The 14743-nt window shown below is 39.3% G+C and overlaps 1 protein-coding gene across 1 annotated transcript in view; it reads right to left on the reverse strand.

Annotated features, from left to right (window-relative positions):
* Positions 1-507: 507 nt before the first annotated feature.
* LOC138683801 (interleukin-6 receptor subunit beta-like) overlaps positions 508-14743 on the reverse strand; it is a 29467-nt gene continuing 15231 nt past the window's right edge. The window contains exons 7-13 of the mRNA XM_069776282.1: positions 13790-13948; positions 12632-12754; positions 11881-12033; positions 10050-10193; positions 7822-7918; positions 5041-5104; positions 508-1941 (exon numbers count right to left, since the gene is read on the reverse strand). Of these exons, the coding sequence (XP_069632383.1) occupies positions 1456-1941; positions 5041-5104; positions 7822-7918; positions 10050-10193; positions 11881-12033; positions 12632-12754; positions 13790-13948 (1226 nt within the window). The 3' untranslated portion in view covers positions 508-1455. The remainder of the gene's footprint in view (positions 1942-5040; positions 5105-7821; positions 7919-10049; positions 10194-11880; positions 12034-12631; positions 12755-13789; positions 13949-14743) is intronic.

The raw sequence follows: 14743 nt of genomic DNA on the forward strand, positions 1-14743 counted from the left end.
GGGGAGTGAGCGAGTGGCTTCGTGGCACTTTGTTACTGGCTGGGCTTAAAGCACGACAGGTGGTCCGGGGAGTGCTCCTGTGTTACCCCTTCTTTCAATGAGCAGAGGTAACAAGGGAGAGTGGTAACAGGTACATTGCTTTGTGGCAAAACAATGCATTTTAAGTAAAAGTACTAAATAAAAACAATGCAAAACCCACAGTGAAATGCAGATTGGTTCCTGCCAGTCCTAACAGACATAGAGAAATATAAATAAAGAGAAAGTGAATATAAATAAGGAAACTGCATAAAAGAGGTTTTGTTATGGGGCCTTACTAAATCAGTCAAGGGGGGGATATGCAATTTCTTTGAGCTTTTTGTAGGCATGGCTATTCTATAATTCATACTGTCTAATATGCACGGAAATATTTGTGTGAATGTGAATCGTCCTTCACTTTTAATGAGAGAATTTTAAAAGATGTCCATCCAAGGAGCCCCTGGTGCTTAACAGTTCAGTTAAACAACTTCGCCACAAAATAATTTTAATAAAATGCTCCATAAACTAGAGACAACAATAAACTGGGTCTTCTACAATAACTGCAAACCATTAATGCCTAGAGAGTTCATGGGTGAGAAGCTGCTGTGCACTAGAAAACCAGTTCAGACTCCTTGCACTGTATACAGTGATACTTGATGGAGTCGCACAGACAGCATATTAATGAAGACCATTTTATCCCCTATTTTTCAATGACTCCTCCTCTATGCAAGCTTTGGAGGGATGACTAACTGAACTATCCACCTCTTGAAGTCTGATCAACAGATATTGTAATTGTGTGCAGTGTGACACAGTACCTCCAACTACATCTCATAACAGAACATGAATGGATTTCTATGTCTGTGTAGATAAATGTAGGAAGAAATAGCCTTAATTTAATGCAAGTAAAAACTCCAATACTAATAATGATACTTATTATCATCTTCATTTACACAGCAATATTCATCTATGATGAATAAAGGTGTAAAGATCTAAGATGTAAAGCACTTGATAGTGCTTTACATAGATGGATAATAATTTTCTATTCCTAAATTCAAGGCTTTTCACTCTTCTCTTTGGCCAGCTTTGACCAACTGGAGAGCTTCTTTGGAGTGGTAGACACTTTTGCTGGAATTTCTACTGAAGAACTTACTTATCAGATCTGAAAAATCAAGAGCAAGAGGTACCTAACTGGAAGGTTTTTCTAATACAGTTCCCTGAAATTTTTGCCTGTGTGAAGACAATAGGACTTTCCACAGAATGAATGTGGTGAAATAGCTAATCTAATTATATAATCAATCTATTTCACCAAGGAAGCTTATTGAAGCAGAGACTAACTACTGGTACAAGCTTACTGTCTGTCCTATGTGGTCTTAATGGCTCCATTCAGGCATCAGAGGTTTTGGAACGTGATTTTATGGTATGGGAAATTATGAAGATGCTTCAGTTCAAATTGACTTGTCCCATCAAAGTTGGTCCAGATGGCAAAAATACTACTTGGCTTTGTTTGAGGTAGTCTTGGGGAGCAAACAAAACCTGATGCTTAGTTTGTGCTGGCTTACTGCTTAGTCCCATTTCCAGATGAGGACGAGCAGCTCTTGCAGGCAGCTTCAGTGTTGGACTCATCAGGGCTTTCTGGCTGAACTCCATGCTGGTGTAGTCACTCAAGAGTGGTATTGTAATGGAAACGATTCCTTCTTCTTCACTTGTAACTCCTTCTTCAGGGATTTCTTCATGCCTTAGGCTCATGTCTATGTTATTGCTAGGTTCTGCTGACTGGCAAGCGTCACACTTGCTGTCTTCTCCACCATTTGTAAAGAGATCTATCTTCAAAGGAGCCTTTGACTCATGCTCTATGACATAAAGGCTGGTGGTATCATTGTCTGACAGGGGCTGAAGCAGTGACCTTGAAATGGGTTTCCAGTTAGTCTGCAAGATAAAACAAGGAGAAAGAATAATTTTAGCATCATACTTTTGTAAAGTGCAATTGGCATTTTACTGAAATAAATAACAAAAAAATAAAGGTAGGAGTCAGGCAGCTTGGTCCTGCCTATAAAATATGCTAACCAGTCTATTTTATCTCATCTTCATTGGTTTTAGAAACGTGAATGAAAGTATTTATTTCCCTAATTCAGAGGGCCATCTTCTCCTCTCCCACAGTATTTAAGCAAAGTTTTTCTTGCTTTTATGTGTGAATGGGACAAAACATAGTGGTGCTAAAATGTAGGCTTCGCTATGTGCTATTCTGAGACCCACAGCTTTCAAAAAGTTTAACAAATGTGTTATTATAAAAAGGCAGCAGCTTGAATTGAATAGCAGCCAAACAAGTTTTAGCTATCAGCTGCTGCAAGCCGTTTCTTATTCAACTTAATGCCATGTTGTGATCTAAGTATACCCTGGGTTACAAGTTTTTGCAAATTCTGGATGATTAAATGGAGAACAGTTTGTAACTTCAAGAATCCTTCTATTCCACTTAAATTGTTCTGCTGGATTTGCCCACTTTTACCAATATTTTAAATTATGGCCAGGTTGGTATGTTCTCTGGTATAACTATTAGCTTTTTTTTTTTTCCTTTTTTCCCCTCTCCTCAGTTGCTTTAAATTTGTTTAAACTGTTATGGTTCTTCTGCAAGAAATAAATAAGTGTATATTGTTTTTTCTTTCTTCTTACAATTTGTGTTCTGACTTGGAAATGAGTATGCTATTCTTTGAAATCTCAGCAACCTTGCATAAAATACCTCCAGTTTTCTCTTGTAATGGGATGAGTAGATGCCTCTTCATGGTCAGCTTTTGCCTTCTTTTGAATAAAGATCTCTGTGATATGTACCTCCATTATCATATTTATTATGAACAGCAGCCTGACCAAATCTACACCTACCAAATCTAAAATAAGCTCTATATGAGCTTCTGTCTGAAAGAGGCACTAATAGGTGAAGAAGCATCATCATCTTTGAAGAATCTTGTCTAAACGTGAAGAACAGGACACTGATGGTATGGTTGGCTGGTCATGTTATTCTCCATAGTTCATTTTTGTGGCCTCTGTGTGCTGACTGAATTGAGAGTGTCTCCAGTTCCTCCTGCTGCTCTGCACCATGGGATGTATCATTGCCTTAGGTTGTAATAAAGAATGCTCTGTCTGGATTTAAAGTACAAATTCTTGGGCCACCTATCTAGACTACATATGTGTTTCTGTCAAGAGCTGCTACATCACTCAGCTAACCTAAAAGTCTTAAAACCTACAAATAGAATAAATATATGGAATATAGTAAGATTTACTCCTTGCCTCCATTTTACAGTGCTCATTTGGGGAATACCTTTCTCCAGATTTCATGAACTATTCATAATATCAGATTACTTCTAGGCAATATATCTGGTAACTGCTTTAGTGTACTGTCTGTTCACATAGAGATTTTTCTGCCTTCCCCAAAACCCTTATCTGACATCTGTTATTTCCATTTCTGCCATGTTATCAACATTACAGGTTTTGTCTACCAGGCTTGGCTAATACAGGCTTCATTTCCTTTTATAGTTGCTTTGCCCCTGCAGAAACAGTTAAATGCCATTTTAAACAGTTCTATTTTGCTTTTGAAGTATTTATGTCAAAGTGGCACTCTAGTTCATAGAACCTATTTGTCCTTTCTATAACATGCAGCCTCAATGTATTTCACTTGCACTTCTTCACAATGCAAATTATTCTTTGAACTTATTAGGTTATTTTGGCTGGTAGTTCTCACTCCTTTCTTGCTGAACTCCTATCCTGCAGTTCAACTCTACCTAAGCTTATTATTACATCAAAACAGCTTCAGGTCTTGTGCTTTCTTTAAGGCAGAAATTCCCCAAATGCTGAATATACTAGATTCCTTTTTTGCCTTTAAGAAGTCTTACTTCAAACAAGTATTGAATCTGTAGATGTCCCACTTTCTAAATGCATCGTGGAGAAGAAGCAAGAGGATTAGGTGGAGTTATTTTTACTGAAGTGGTCAGTGAGGGACATCTGAATCCCAGCACTGACAATTGGAAGTTGCCTGGTGGTAGTAAGCACATCAATTTCTTTAACTGAACAAAACACAAGTTGGCTTGAGAAACTAGGTCTATGAGTAACAAATTAAGTTCAGGTCTGCCAGAAAAATCAAAGAAATGATTTAAAAAAGAAAGCAGTACAAGTTCCTGCTCCAAAACCGCGATGGTTGGCAGTCTGAGACCTGGGAGATAAACTGAGGTGTCCTAGAGGAAGGACTTTTGGTATCAGGTGTCAGCAAAACTGCAGCAGAATCTTGTTTAAAAGCAGGGAGGTAAGGGGACAAAGATGCAAATAAGTCCACTAATAGGCAAAAGTGAATAACATGGTCCCCAGCAGCCTCCTTCTAACACCTGATTTCCAGGTGCTTCTTCGGTCCTGAAATTCAGGTATCCTTACCAAAGCATATGGGAAAGCCGTGGGCAAGATTTGAAAATGCTGCTGAACCTTGGTGCCTGTTGACTAGTGGGTACTCCTCAGCCAGTACCAGCTGACCAGCCAGAGCCCCTGGATTGCTCTGGAGGTGGGCAGACACTGAGGGGTGAGGAGCAGTTTCCAGAAAACACCATATACAAGGCCTCCATCAGGAGACTTCTGTGGAGTTAGGCCACGATGTGTTACTTTGTATTTTGAGTAACTTGTACTTAATAATCAGTTCCAGTTGGTGAAAACTGACTGGATATAAAAACTTAATTTCTCTCTTCAGACTCCATCTACCCTGATTCAACTTTGCTTTGTTCTTTCAACAACCATACCTTTAAATACACCCAATAATATTCTCAGAAAAGTCTGAGAATCTTTATTAAATTAAAAAGTATATATAGCCTCTGCCTAAACAACAACCCTTCCCCATCTTATATTTCTAATGTTACCCTAGCTTCCCAGCTGTTGATACTACACATTTACTAGAGTGAAGTGTGAAAAGACTAATAACTAGCATTACTGATTCCTACTGATCAGTAGGAAAGATCTCCCTTGTCTATTTTTTCCCACCATCAGAAGAGTACTTGCCATATCTTGCAGTGCACTGCTGTTTCTTGGACTTGGTACACTGGGCCAGCATGATATTTTCAGCCTGTAAAGAAATATTCTAAATTTATTGTCAGGTTAAATGACTGACATTTCCTATGCATTTAAATTAACTACCATTTATACACAACATTTTCTTGGTATTTTCATGACGATCAAAACAAGACATTCTACAATGACTATGAAGCATAATGCCAATTAAAAACTGAAGACCAAGCTTGGTAGTCTACACTGAAATGCTGAGTTACAGACAATTAGCATCTTTGTTTAAGGACAAAGAAGCTGTGACAGGAGCTGGTAATGTTGTCTCTTTCTCCATGTTTAATCATTTTATACTCCTAATTCACTACCATTTCCACAAACCCTCCATCTTCCTTGAGGACTCTTGGATACATAAGAGAAAGTTTGTTTTAGTAAGTATTTGCTCCTGGGCTTTTATCTAGAAGTTTACTTTCCCTCAAAGAAAAAGCTATTGCTGTTTTTACCTTCTGTGCAATGACACCAGTGGCCTGGAAGAGGTGCTCCCTGGGACCCACAGACCAGAACAGAGGGTACAACATAGCTCCTGCTCTTTCCCAATTGTTTTGAGTTTGGTTCTTTCTGGGAGCTATTATATACAGTACCTCACTGTTTCACCTGACATGAACCTGAACACACCTTTGCTAAAAACTCACACCAGCTGTTTCTGCTGTAGTGGAAGGGGTTTGTAATGTAAAGCTGAGTTTGCTAATTGAGCTGTTCAAATGGGTTTCAGCTGGCTAGTAAGCAGATCAATTTCTTTAACTGAACAAAACAGACCACAGGTCCACAGACCTCTCCTCAGAGCCCTTTTTTTCAAGCTTCTTCCTCACACCCAGGGGCTCAGAAACAACAAAACAGGCAACAAGCTGCTATGCTCTCCGGTCTCTCTGGGCCACCACCACTATGGGCACCACCCCAGCCATTGTCCTCCCTGGCCCTTCCTGAGAAGGCAGGCTGTAATGGTGGCTTGCCTATCACTCCCGCCACCCTGGGATGCTGGTGCTAGCCCCAGGCTGGCAGGGGCCAGCAGTGATTTCCCTGTGGAGGGGCAGTAGTGGGGTGGGATGGAAATTTCAAACGGGGTTTCTGCTGAGCTGACTGATCCTACTGGCATCAGTCACCCCTGACTGCTCATCACTGGCTCCTGGGGGAGGAGAGAGATACTGTCTCTTGGCATTTTTGAACTGATCACCTCCCTATCAGCAGCTGCTCTCAGAGCACCTGCTGGTGAGCTTTGGGCAATGACTCACCTCCATAGGAAAAAACCTCAGCACAGCTGTGAGGTACTGTGAGAGGTTATGTAGCCCATTACTCTGCCTTAGTGTTGGTTTCTGTGTTGTCTGGTTTTCAAATTAAATCTAGACTTCATTAGCTGTAAGGTACTTTGCCTCTGTTTAGGCTGTGGTTTGAGTTGAAGCCTGGGGCTACAGAGTTATTGGGTCTCCTTGCTGCTCCTGTGAAGATAGGTGTCTGGCTGGCTGGGGAGTCCTTTTTTACAAATGACATGGGCAACTGAGATTGAGGGGATCCTTGGGAACCTTCATCTCTGTTCCAGATGTTCAGTACTACTACATATTTAATGGCTGTTTTGTAGTGCTACACTGGGCTTCTGTGTGCTGTTTTTTTAGTTCTCAAAAAATTATTTCCTAATGGGCCCAGGCAATGAAGTATGATCTTATGTTTAAGACAATGAAGTTTGCTCTAGGTCAAAACTTCTGTGTAGGTCTCAGAAGTTCTTATCAAAAAGGCTGGATCAGATAAAGAACAACTTAAAGTAAAATCTGAAAAGTAAAATGCACAGGAGACAATGTGGAGTGTGGTCTGTTTCCCAATGGCAAGGGCAGGAGGTTAGCCTGATGCATAAGCTAAAGACAACTATGTCATGCTGTATGGCTTTCAAGTCATGGGTTGTATGGTCTGTTCTGTTCTTTAGCAGTTGTGCTTTCAGCTTCTGAGGCTGGTGCTTTGTAAAAAGGAGAAAAAGGGAGGGTAGTGTTCTCGGATATTATAATAGTAATATGAATGGTTGTATGCAACTAGGTTTATCAGAAAATGAATATTAGAACTCATTAATATGGAAGCCATTTTTCTTTTAGTGGTAGCGTATGCCCCTAACATTGTACCTCAGATTAATTTGAGGCGGGTGTGCTTTACTACTGCAGAGAACAACTTCTCCTAAAATAACAGGAGCTCATCCATATCTTACAGGCACCCTTGTTATTCTCTCTTCTTCCTACTCATCCATTCATTACTCCTTCTTATTATGTGCTTATGTGCATAATTTATACAGTTAACATCCAAATGTCCTTGCAGGAATCTGCTTTGATGGCAACATCAATTTGTGTATGCTGCTAGAATTTATTTTTGTATTTCAATAGAAGAGACATGATTATCAATTGGGAATGAAAGAGCAAAATAATCAAATGCATGCTTTTTCTGTATATATAACCTATTTTCTACTATAAGAAATGGTCCTTGCCCGCTTCAAGGGTGTTTGAGACAGCAGGTAATCAGATAACTGTATCAAAAGCAAAATATTATAGATTCTTGAGAAACTACTTTAATCAGTTTGTAGCTGTTTGTAATTGCTCTCACTGTGTAAATGAGTGGGGTGGCTTTTGTGTTGTGTGCTTTTTGAGTTGCGTTGCTTTTAATGCCAAAAAAGGCCCAGTGTTTTATGAATCTCAGGGTTAAACAAAACGGAAGTGCTGCTAACAGTTTCAGCCAATATTACCTTCTTACCTTTTAAGCACCAGAGAACAAGTGAGAGGTGCAAAAACCAGAATGAACATCATGCTGAAGCAAAGGCCAGTCACAAGACCTTCAAATTCTCCTTTATCTGATGGGAAACAGAGACACTGAATCAGACTTATGGTATCAAGTATAGAAAGGCTATATTGTCTCTGCAAGTGAAACATTTCAAACAGAAGTCAAGTCAAAATTTACACATGTTCTGGGATTCCTGTAAGTGAAATCTAGTAAAAACAAGACCTGGGATTTCTGGGGGGTTCTGAGGCTTTCAGGTTTGTATTTTTAAGATATCTAGATATACGTGCTGAATTCTTAAATCCACCACCCAAAGATGAACACTTTATAACCAAAGAAGTATTCCTACTCCCCATGCTATTACATGAGCTCTAGCTTGTTTAAGGGATCAGGACCCTGATGCAGGTCTGACTTCATAAGAAACCACTTGAGTGAAAGTGGCTTCTAAACTGTTTCGGGTTTTACTAGTAGGGTTTAGTTTTCTTCTGGTGAGATCCCACCTGGTCCTGAAAACAATAATATGGTTTGTGTATTTGGTAGGTGCCATGCTTCACCTGTTACGAACATTAGGACAATTTTATCTGCAGTCAGCCATTTGTCAACTCTTGCTGCGAATCTACATTAACACCTGCTTGAGATACTTACCACCACTGCCACCGCCACCACCGCCGCAGCCACCCTCCCAACCCCCCGAAGGAGATAGAGTACTTGAAAGGTTAATGAAGGTTGATAAAGTGCTCAGGCAGTGGGAGCAGTGCTGCTAACACAGGAACCAAAGCAGTCTGTGATGTGAAGAGTGGGTCGGGGTTGAGGTGTTCTTTAAAGATAGCTAAATCAAAAGTTTCAAAATAGCGCCAGGAAAGTGTGGTCAGTACATGATTGTGTTGCTGATACTGACAAACCGTATTTGCAAAAAGGCTTGCTTTTTCTTTTCCTACCCACCTGCCAATAAAAAATTATTTTTTTTAAAAACAGACAGCTACTTGATTTTGCTTAAAAGGTATTTGAAAAGCTGCAAATTGCTTTGCTGCTGAAAAAGGCTTTTATGAGAAAGAAACCTGAGGTTCTTCTAGTGGATTAAGTAACCTGTGAAATGCTGCAGAGGGGAGAAATAGTAGATGTAATGTTTAAATTCAATGTAATTACTTGATTTTTTTAAATGTTGCATTAAATTAACTCTGCATTTTTGTTATTTTCCTGAAAAATTCAATCCTATCCAAGAATTTCAAGGAAGATTTTAAATTTCTTTCCTTTTTCTCTCTGTTTCATGCTTTTGACTATTCAGTTGTTTGTGTTTATAACTCCTTCACTTAATACAAAAAAGCTGTAGTGGGGAGAAGCCTTTTGCATACTTCTGTCTCTCAATTTCACAGGTTACTTCTTTTCCTGTGGCTGACACTATCTTAGCCTGTTCTTTTTTTATTTAGAAAGCTTCAATTGAGTGAAGCTGTGGACAAACCAAAAAAGGGTCTACTGCAGTGTTAGATTTAGTTTAACTGATAAGGTGTTAAAAATGGTTGAGAGACCATGTTTAGCCAACCCTATATGATTACAGTATATGAGACTTTATAAATGTAACTGTATTGACCTTCTTAGCCTATCCAGGCACCTTTGAAAAAACCAAGCTTTTACCAGTGAACTCTAGGACCTGTTACATAAAATCTACTTAAACTATTAGAAAACAAAAGATACTTTGATTAGCTGTCACCCACAATAGGAGCAACTGAAAGAGACTTTTTTTTTTTTTTTTTTTTTTACAGTTAATAGCTCAGGGCTCTAACTGGAAACCAGTTTTACATGATTGCTCAGGATTTTGCCAAGAGCAAAAACTACTGAACTTAACTTGTCACAGGCAGAATATTTAAACTGCTGAAATCTATGATAGGACTCAGCAATAAATAAATATATGGGCATGTAGCTAACATAAGAAGGTCAGAAAATGTTTCAGAGATGAGGAGCCCTAGCTAAGTCTTCCCTGCGTGTTAGGTAATGAAATACAGGCAGAGCTGTTCTATGATGCATAGTTTACCTCTAACAAAGGAACAATTTTGTGTGTTTGCTATCAGTAACTAAGGATTGAATAATAAATCTTGTGCATGAGCACTTTGTTACTCCTTGAAAAGCAGGAAAGGGTAGAGAATAATACCATATATAGTGCAAGGATTGATGCTGGGTAACACAGATGCATAGAGCTTCCACAGTACCGTATTTTGGAGTGCTGAAAGGCTGTGAAAGAGTTGGAGGTCCTTCACCAGCTTTAGTGAATCCTAAAATCTGTACACGGTATATGGTTTTTTCCTTCAGTCCAGTAAGATGGTAACTTGTGGTAGAAGAATTGAGAGTAACAGCTGAAATGCAAGAGGGTTTGGGGAAGGAGACAATTAGACAAACTCTGATGGCTGAGTCTGTATCAGTGTAGCTGGCTGGGGAAAAGGCAAAATTTCTGTGCCCTAATCCACACCTGCAGGAAGCCACACAGTGCAGATGTTCTCTGGGTGGGCACAAGATTTCTCCAAAATACTTATGTATATTTTAAATCCAGAGTTAAAAAGCATGAGCTTTTAACACACCAAGGATGTTTCAGTGGTGAGTGCAGAAGGCTATGTATACTGCATGACAGGAAAATATACCTAACACGCTGAACAGCGATTTTCATGCTGGCTCTAACAGCTGACATAAGGACTAGACCCTGTCACATGCTTTACCCTCACTACAGTAGTCGGTAGTTATTCACCTCGATTAATACCAGTGCTATTACTCATCGCTCAGTACAGAAAAAGGGCCATGCATTCTGCTTCGCCTACTTTCAGCTCAACCTTTCTTTTCAGATGGTGCAGTGACTTTTCCCCTGGCCAGAATAATGCAACCGATGATGCTGTACTATGCCTTTAACGGGGCAGAAATTACTTTTCAAGTTTGCCACTGAGAATTTAAGATCTTCATAGAAGTGGAAATGGTGCTGTAGCCTATAGGCTTCCTTCCCCCAGATTCTCCAATAAAATTATTCTTCCTGCCTGGAAAACATGGCAATTGGGTGTCGTGTCATGATTGCACTGACTGATTAGGGCAGAGGGGAAAAAAAAAAATATAAAAAATTAAGACCAGTCCTGGACACTCCCCTTCTGTCTCCTCTTGTACTGATAGGTATTTGGGGTGGAATAGAGCCCCCTGAAGATGGTGCCAAACTTCCTGCTAATGCTGTGTACTTGAAGCTTTTGTTACTTTTTATGGTCCTGTAAAGGCATAGGCCAACATGAACTATAGAACCCTTGCTATTCTCCTTTGTCAGGTCTTAGGTACTATTTGTCTTCCAAAACATGTCTTTAATTTTATTTGAAAGTCAGCGTGTGCACAGTTAATTTATTAATATATATGGCAAGAAGAATTTCCACTGCAGACCAAAAGAAAAATGTTTATCAAAAGAAGTATGGGGATTTTTTTTGAAAACTGAAGTGTTTTGGGCTCACAACTTCATTTATTTCACTGTGTAGAGGGTTCCTCCTTTGTAGTTAAACACAAAAGCTATTAATTTAAGAAAATGTTTCTAAAAATGAAATTAATAATAGTGTCTTTGAAAACAGGTAAGAAATACAAACTGTATTCCCTGCTAATTGAGTTCAAAAAAGAAATATATAATTTCTTAAGTCCTACAGAAAGGCTCAGAGTCAAGCTTGGCTGAGTTGCAATGAAACATAAAAGTATTATGACTGAAATCTTAATACGCCAGAAATACTGAAAGTGTGTATCTTCCTTTCAGTATTACTAGAGAATTCTGCAGTAGTCTTAGAACTGTAAGTTCTAAGGAAATATTTTCTTATCAATATTTAATTTGACATGATACCTGGAAAATTCTAGGTATTCATAGGACCATCTAAAGCATTAAAACTCTAACCAGGACCTGACGTTTGAGAGCGCTCAGTTCTCACAGAAATCTAAGTAACTCTGTAGTGTGCTGCAACAGCATTTAATGGTCTGTGTGAAGCCTTTCTGTTGTGGCTCTAAGCTGCTGCTTTGTTCTGAGCAACAGTGACTTACCCAGAGACTTCTTCCTCGATAAATCTGTGTAGCTGATTCTGTATCCCTGGAGAACGCCCAAACAGTCTTTGGCAGCTATTTTGGTCCACTTCACAAGTGCCGAATGCTTTGTGATATTGAGAATTGTCACATTAGCGGGACCTGTCCTAGGAACTTAAAAATCAGATAATCCTTCAAGTTCTGCATCAATACTTATGCAACAGACATACAAGACTGAAACCTAGCTGCTTCCTAGAGAGCTCCTTGCCTGATTCTAATTGTCATAAATATAACATAAAGGATGGAAGAGAAAGGAGAAATCCCATAGAGTAAAAAACCCTCATCTTAAGCAATACCAAAGTAGGTAGAAATTGTGACTGTCTCATTACAAACACTTTTACTCCAATAGCCACAGCTGTACTCATTGCAACTGGCAATATAAGACACTACCGAATTGGGATTAGAAAGATTGGGATTTAGAAAGACTTTGGCCACAGTTAAATTTGAGCTACACAGAGTAGTAATTCTAAGACCCTCTTTCTGTTATTTTGGTAATGTCACGTGTAATAACAATATTTCTGTGGACTTGTCAGTAAGGAACAACATTCAGGTCATTCACTGCCAGTGCATAACTGCTAGGACCAAAGGCAATGCTAACAGGAGAATGCTGTTAAGTCACCTTCAAAAGAAACTGTGTAGGATTCCTTTTATTGCTGCAGATAGGAAACAAGAAGAAATATAAGGCATGAGGTTATATAAAGGGGAGGAATACCTCCTTCAACTGAGTAAAAGTGGGTCACTCCAAAAGTCTTTTCATGTCTTGTGAAACTTTCACACTGACACACATCAGATGCATGTACCACTATTTTGTACGACTTATATGGCTGAAAATTGTCTGGAAAACAAATAAAGGTACATCAGGGTTTACTGAAAAGTTATAAATTATAAAAAAGGGGAGGAGAGAAAACATTATAGCTTTTCTATATAGTTTTTACTTTCTGAAATTCAAAGCATAGTGTAAGTTTACAGTGCTTTACACTGAGTACAAAATACATGCATCCTTCTTCATTGTCTCTAGACGCTTAATACAAATTATTTCGAAAGCAGAACAAGACATAACACGGGTTTGCTTTTAAAAGGTGCCAGATCTGCTTATAGTTTCCCTCTGGAAGGCTTGAGCTGCTGAAGGAGAAGTAGGGAACTGAAACGGCTGTAGGTGTTCCTTAGTCAAGAACAGATATTTCCCCCTCGGCTAGCATATTTAAAACCAAGCAAAAGAACTAGATGTAAAGTGGCAGTGCAGATGCTGCAGAAGGACCGAGGAAAAAAGTACACTCATTTACAGAACTCTGAAGCTAAATGTTCTCTACTGTACAGAAAAGCCACTCCTGAACGGCCTTTGCACAAGTTACCTATATGAATTTAATCAAGATTTTTGATGACTGTCCTGTAAAGTGATCCCTGGCTGCAGCTCATCATGCCTAGCTTGGTAAGAATAATACTAGAGTTGAGAACTTAGGCTTTGACAAGGACAGCCATTGGGATAAAAAAAAATAATCTAAGGGAGACTGTAACAGAGCAGTTTGTATTTAAAGTTAAGTTTACCTAGGGACAAGGGTCAGTACAAGCCAGTAGTGTATAGGTCTGCCTGGAATGTGGGCAAGGAGAGACATCAGACTGGCAACAGCAGCTTAGCTGCATTTGTTGCCCAGCTGTGACCAGAAGAATCCTACCAAAAACTCTGCTTTTTATCTGCCTTGGTGTTGCTAACAACTAAATGACGTCTCAGTGCTGGACAAAGATAAGAGTTGCACTTATCTGGATCTTCAGTTTGCTCTTAAAAACAGGATAAAAATCCTACCCTCCCCAATCAAAAATAACCAATAAATGAAATGGTGCCCGCATAATTAGATGCAGTGGTTGCTCTTACCTAGCATGAAATTTCCAGTAGTCGTAGTTATTATTTTCATGCGCATATCATCTTTACCAGTGCCCCAGTCAACCACAAAACATTTTGGATTGTATTCTGGAGTCCAGGTGACAACTGCATTACTTCCCTGGTGTCTGACATGGATTTGGCCAGGCAAGTCTGTGAACAAGTATACCATTAGAGATCAATATACAGGAAAGCAGTTTTCTCCTCTCTTGCTTGTTTTCTCTCTTTTGCTCTTTTTCAAAGATGATTCATTAAATAGTTATCATTGCAGGTGACCAGTATATAGGAAGGTTTACACTAGTAAGTCAGTAAAGGAAACTTAGCATCTACTACTTTGCAATGATCTCTGGGAGCTTCGGTGTTAATTGCTGTTCATGACCTTTAATTTCCCACAATCAGAAAAGTGGAAATGGCTGTCCCAAGCCTCTGGAAGAGGAAGCCTGATGTCGCTAAATAACCTCCTGTGAGCTGCTCTTAACTGCTATACCTAGAGCAACTGTGAGATGGTGCTTACTTGGGGAATGAGGAGAAGGGGCTAATTATGGATTATAGCTATATATTTTCATATTTCATATACTTTGCATTTTCTGCAAGGGTCTTAAACATTTTGACATTCTTAAAGACAGATTATCAAACTAGGAAACACCTTCTGACTGAAACTAAGGGGGGAGAAGAGCAACCTGTCATCTTGGGCTAAGAAGTGGGTCTTGTGGCAGACAGACAAAATATTCCATGTCATCTCCTGTCTGAAAACCAATCTAATAAAGTCAAATTAAAGAAAATGGCTGTACTAGCTGAGGAAAAGTTGTGCATGCTGAGAAGGAATTTATCTTGGCAACACACTTAATACAAGTGTCTTCCCAGTAATTCATTCTAGATACAGAGAACCTGCACAGAAGCACAACCAAATCTGAAACAGGAGTCTGGAGAAAGCCATGAAGAACAAGC

This window comes from Haliaeetus albicilla, chromosome Z (assembly GCF_947461875.1).
Source record: "Haliaeetus albicilla chromosome Z, bHalAlb1.1, whole genome shotgun sequence".
NCBI lineage: Eukaryota > Metazoa > Chordata > Aves > Accipitriformes > Accipitridae > Haliaeetus > Haliaeetus albicilla.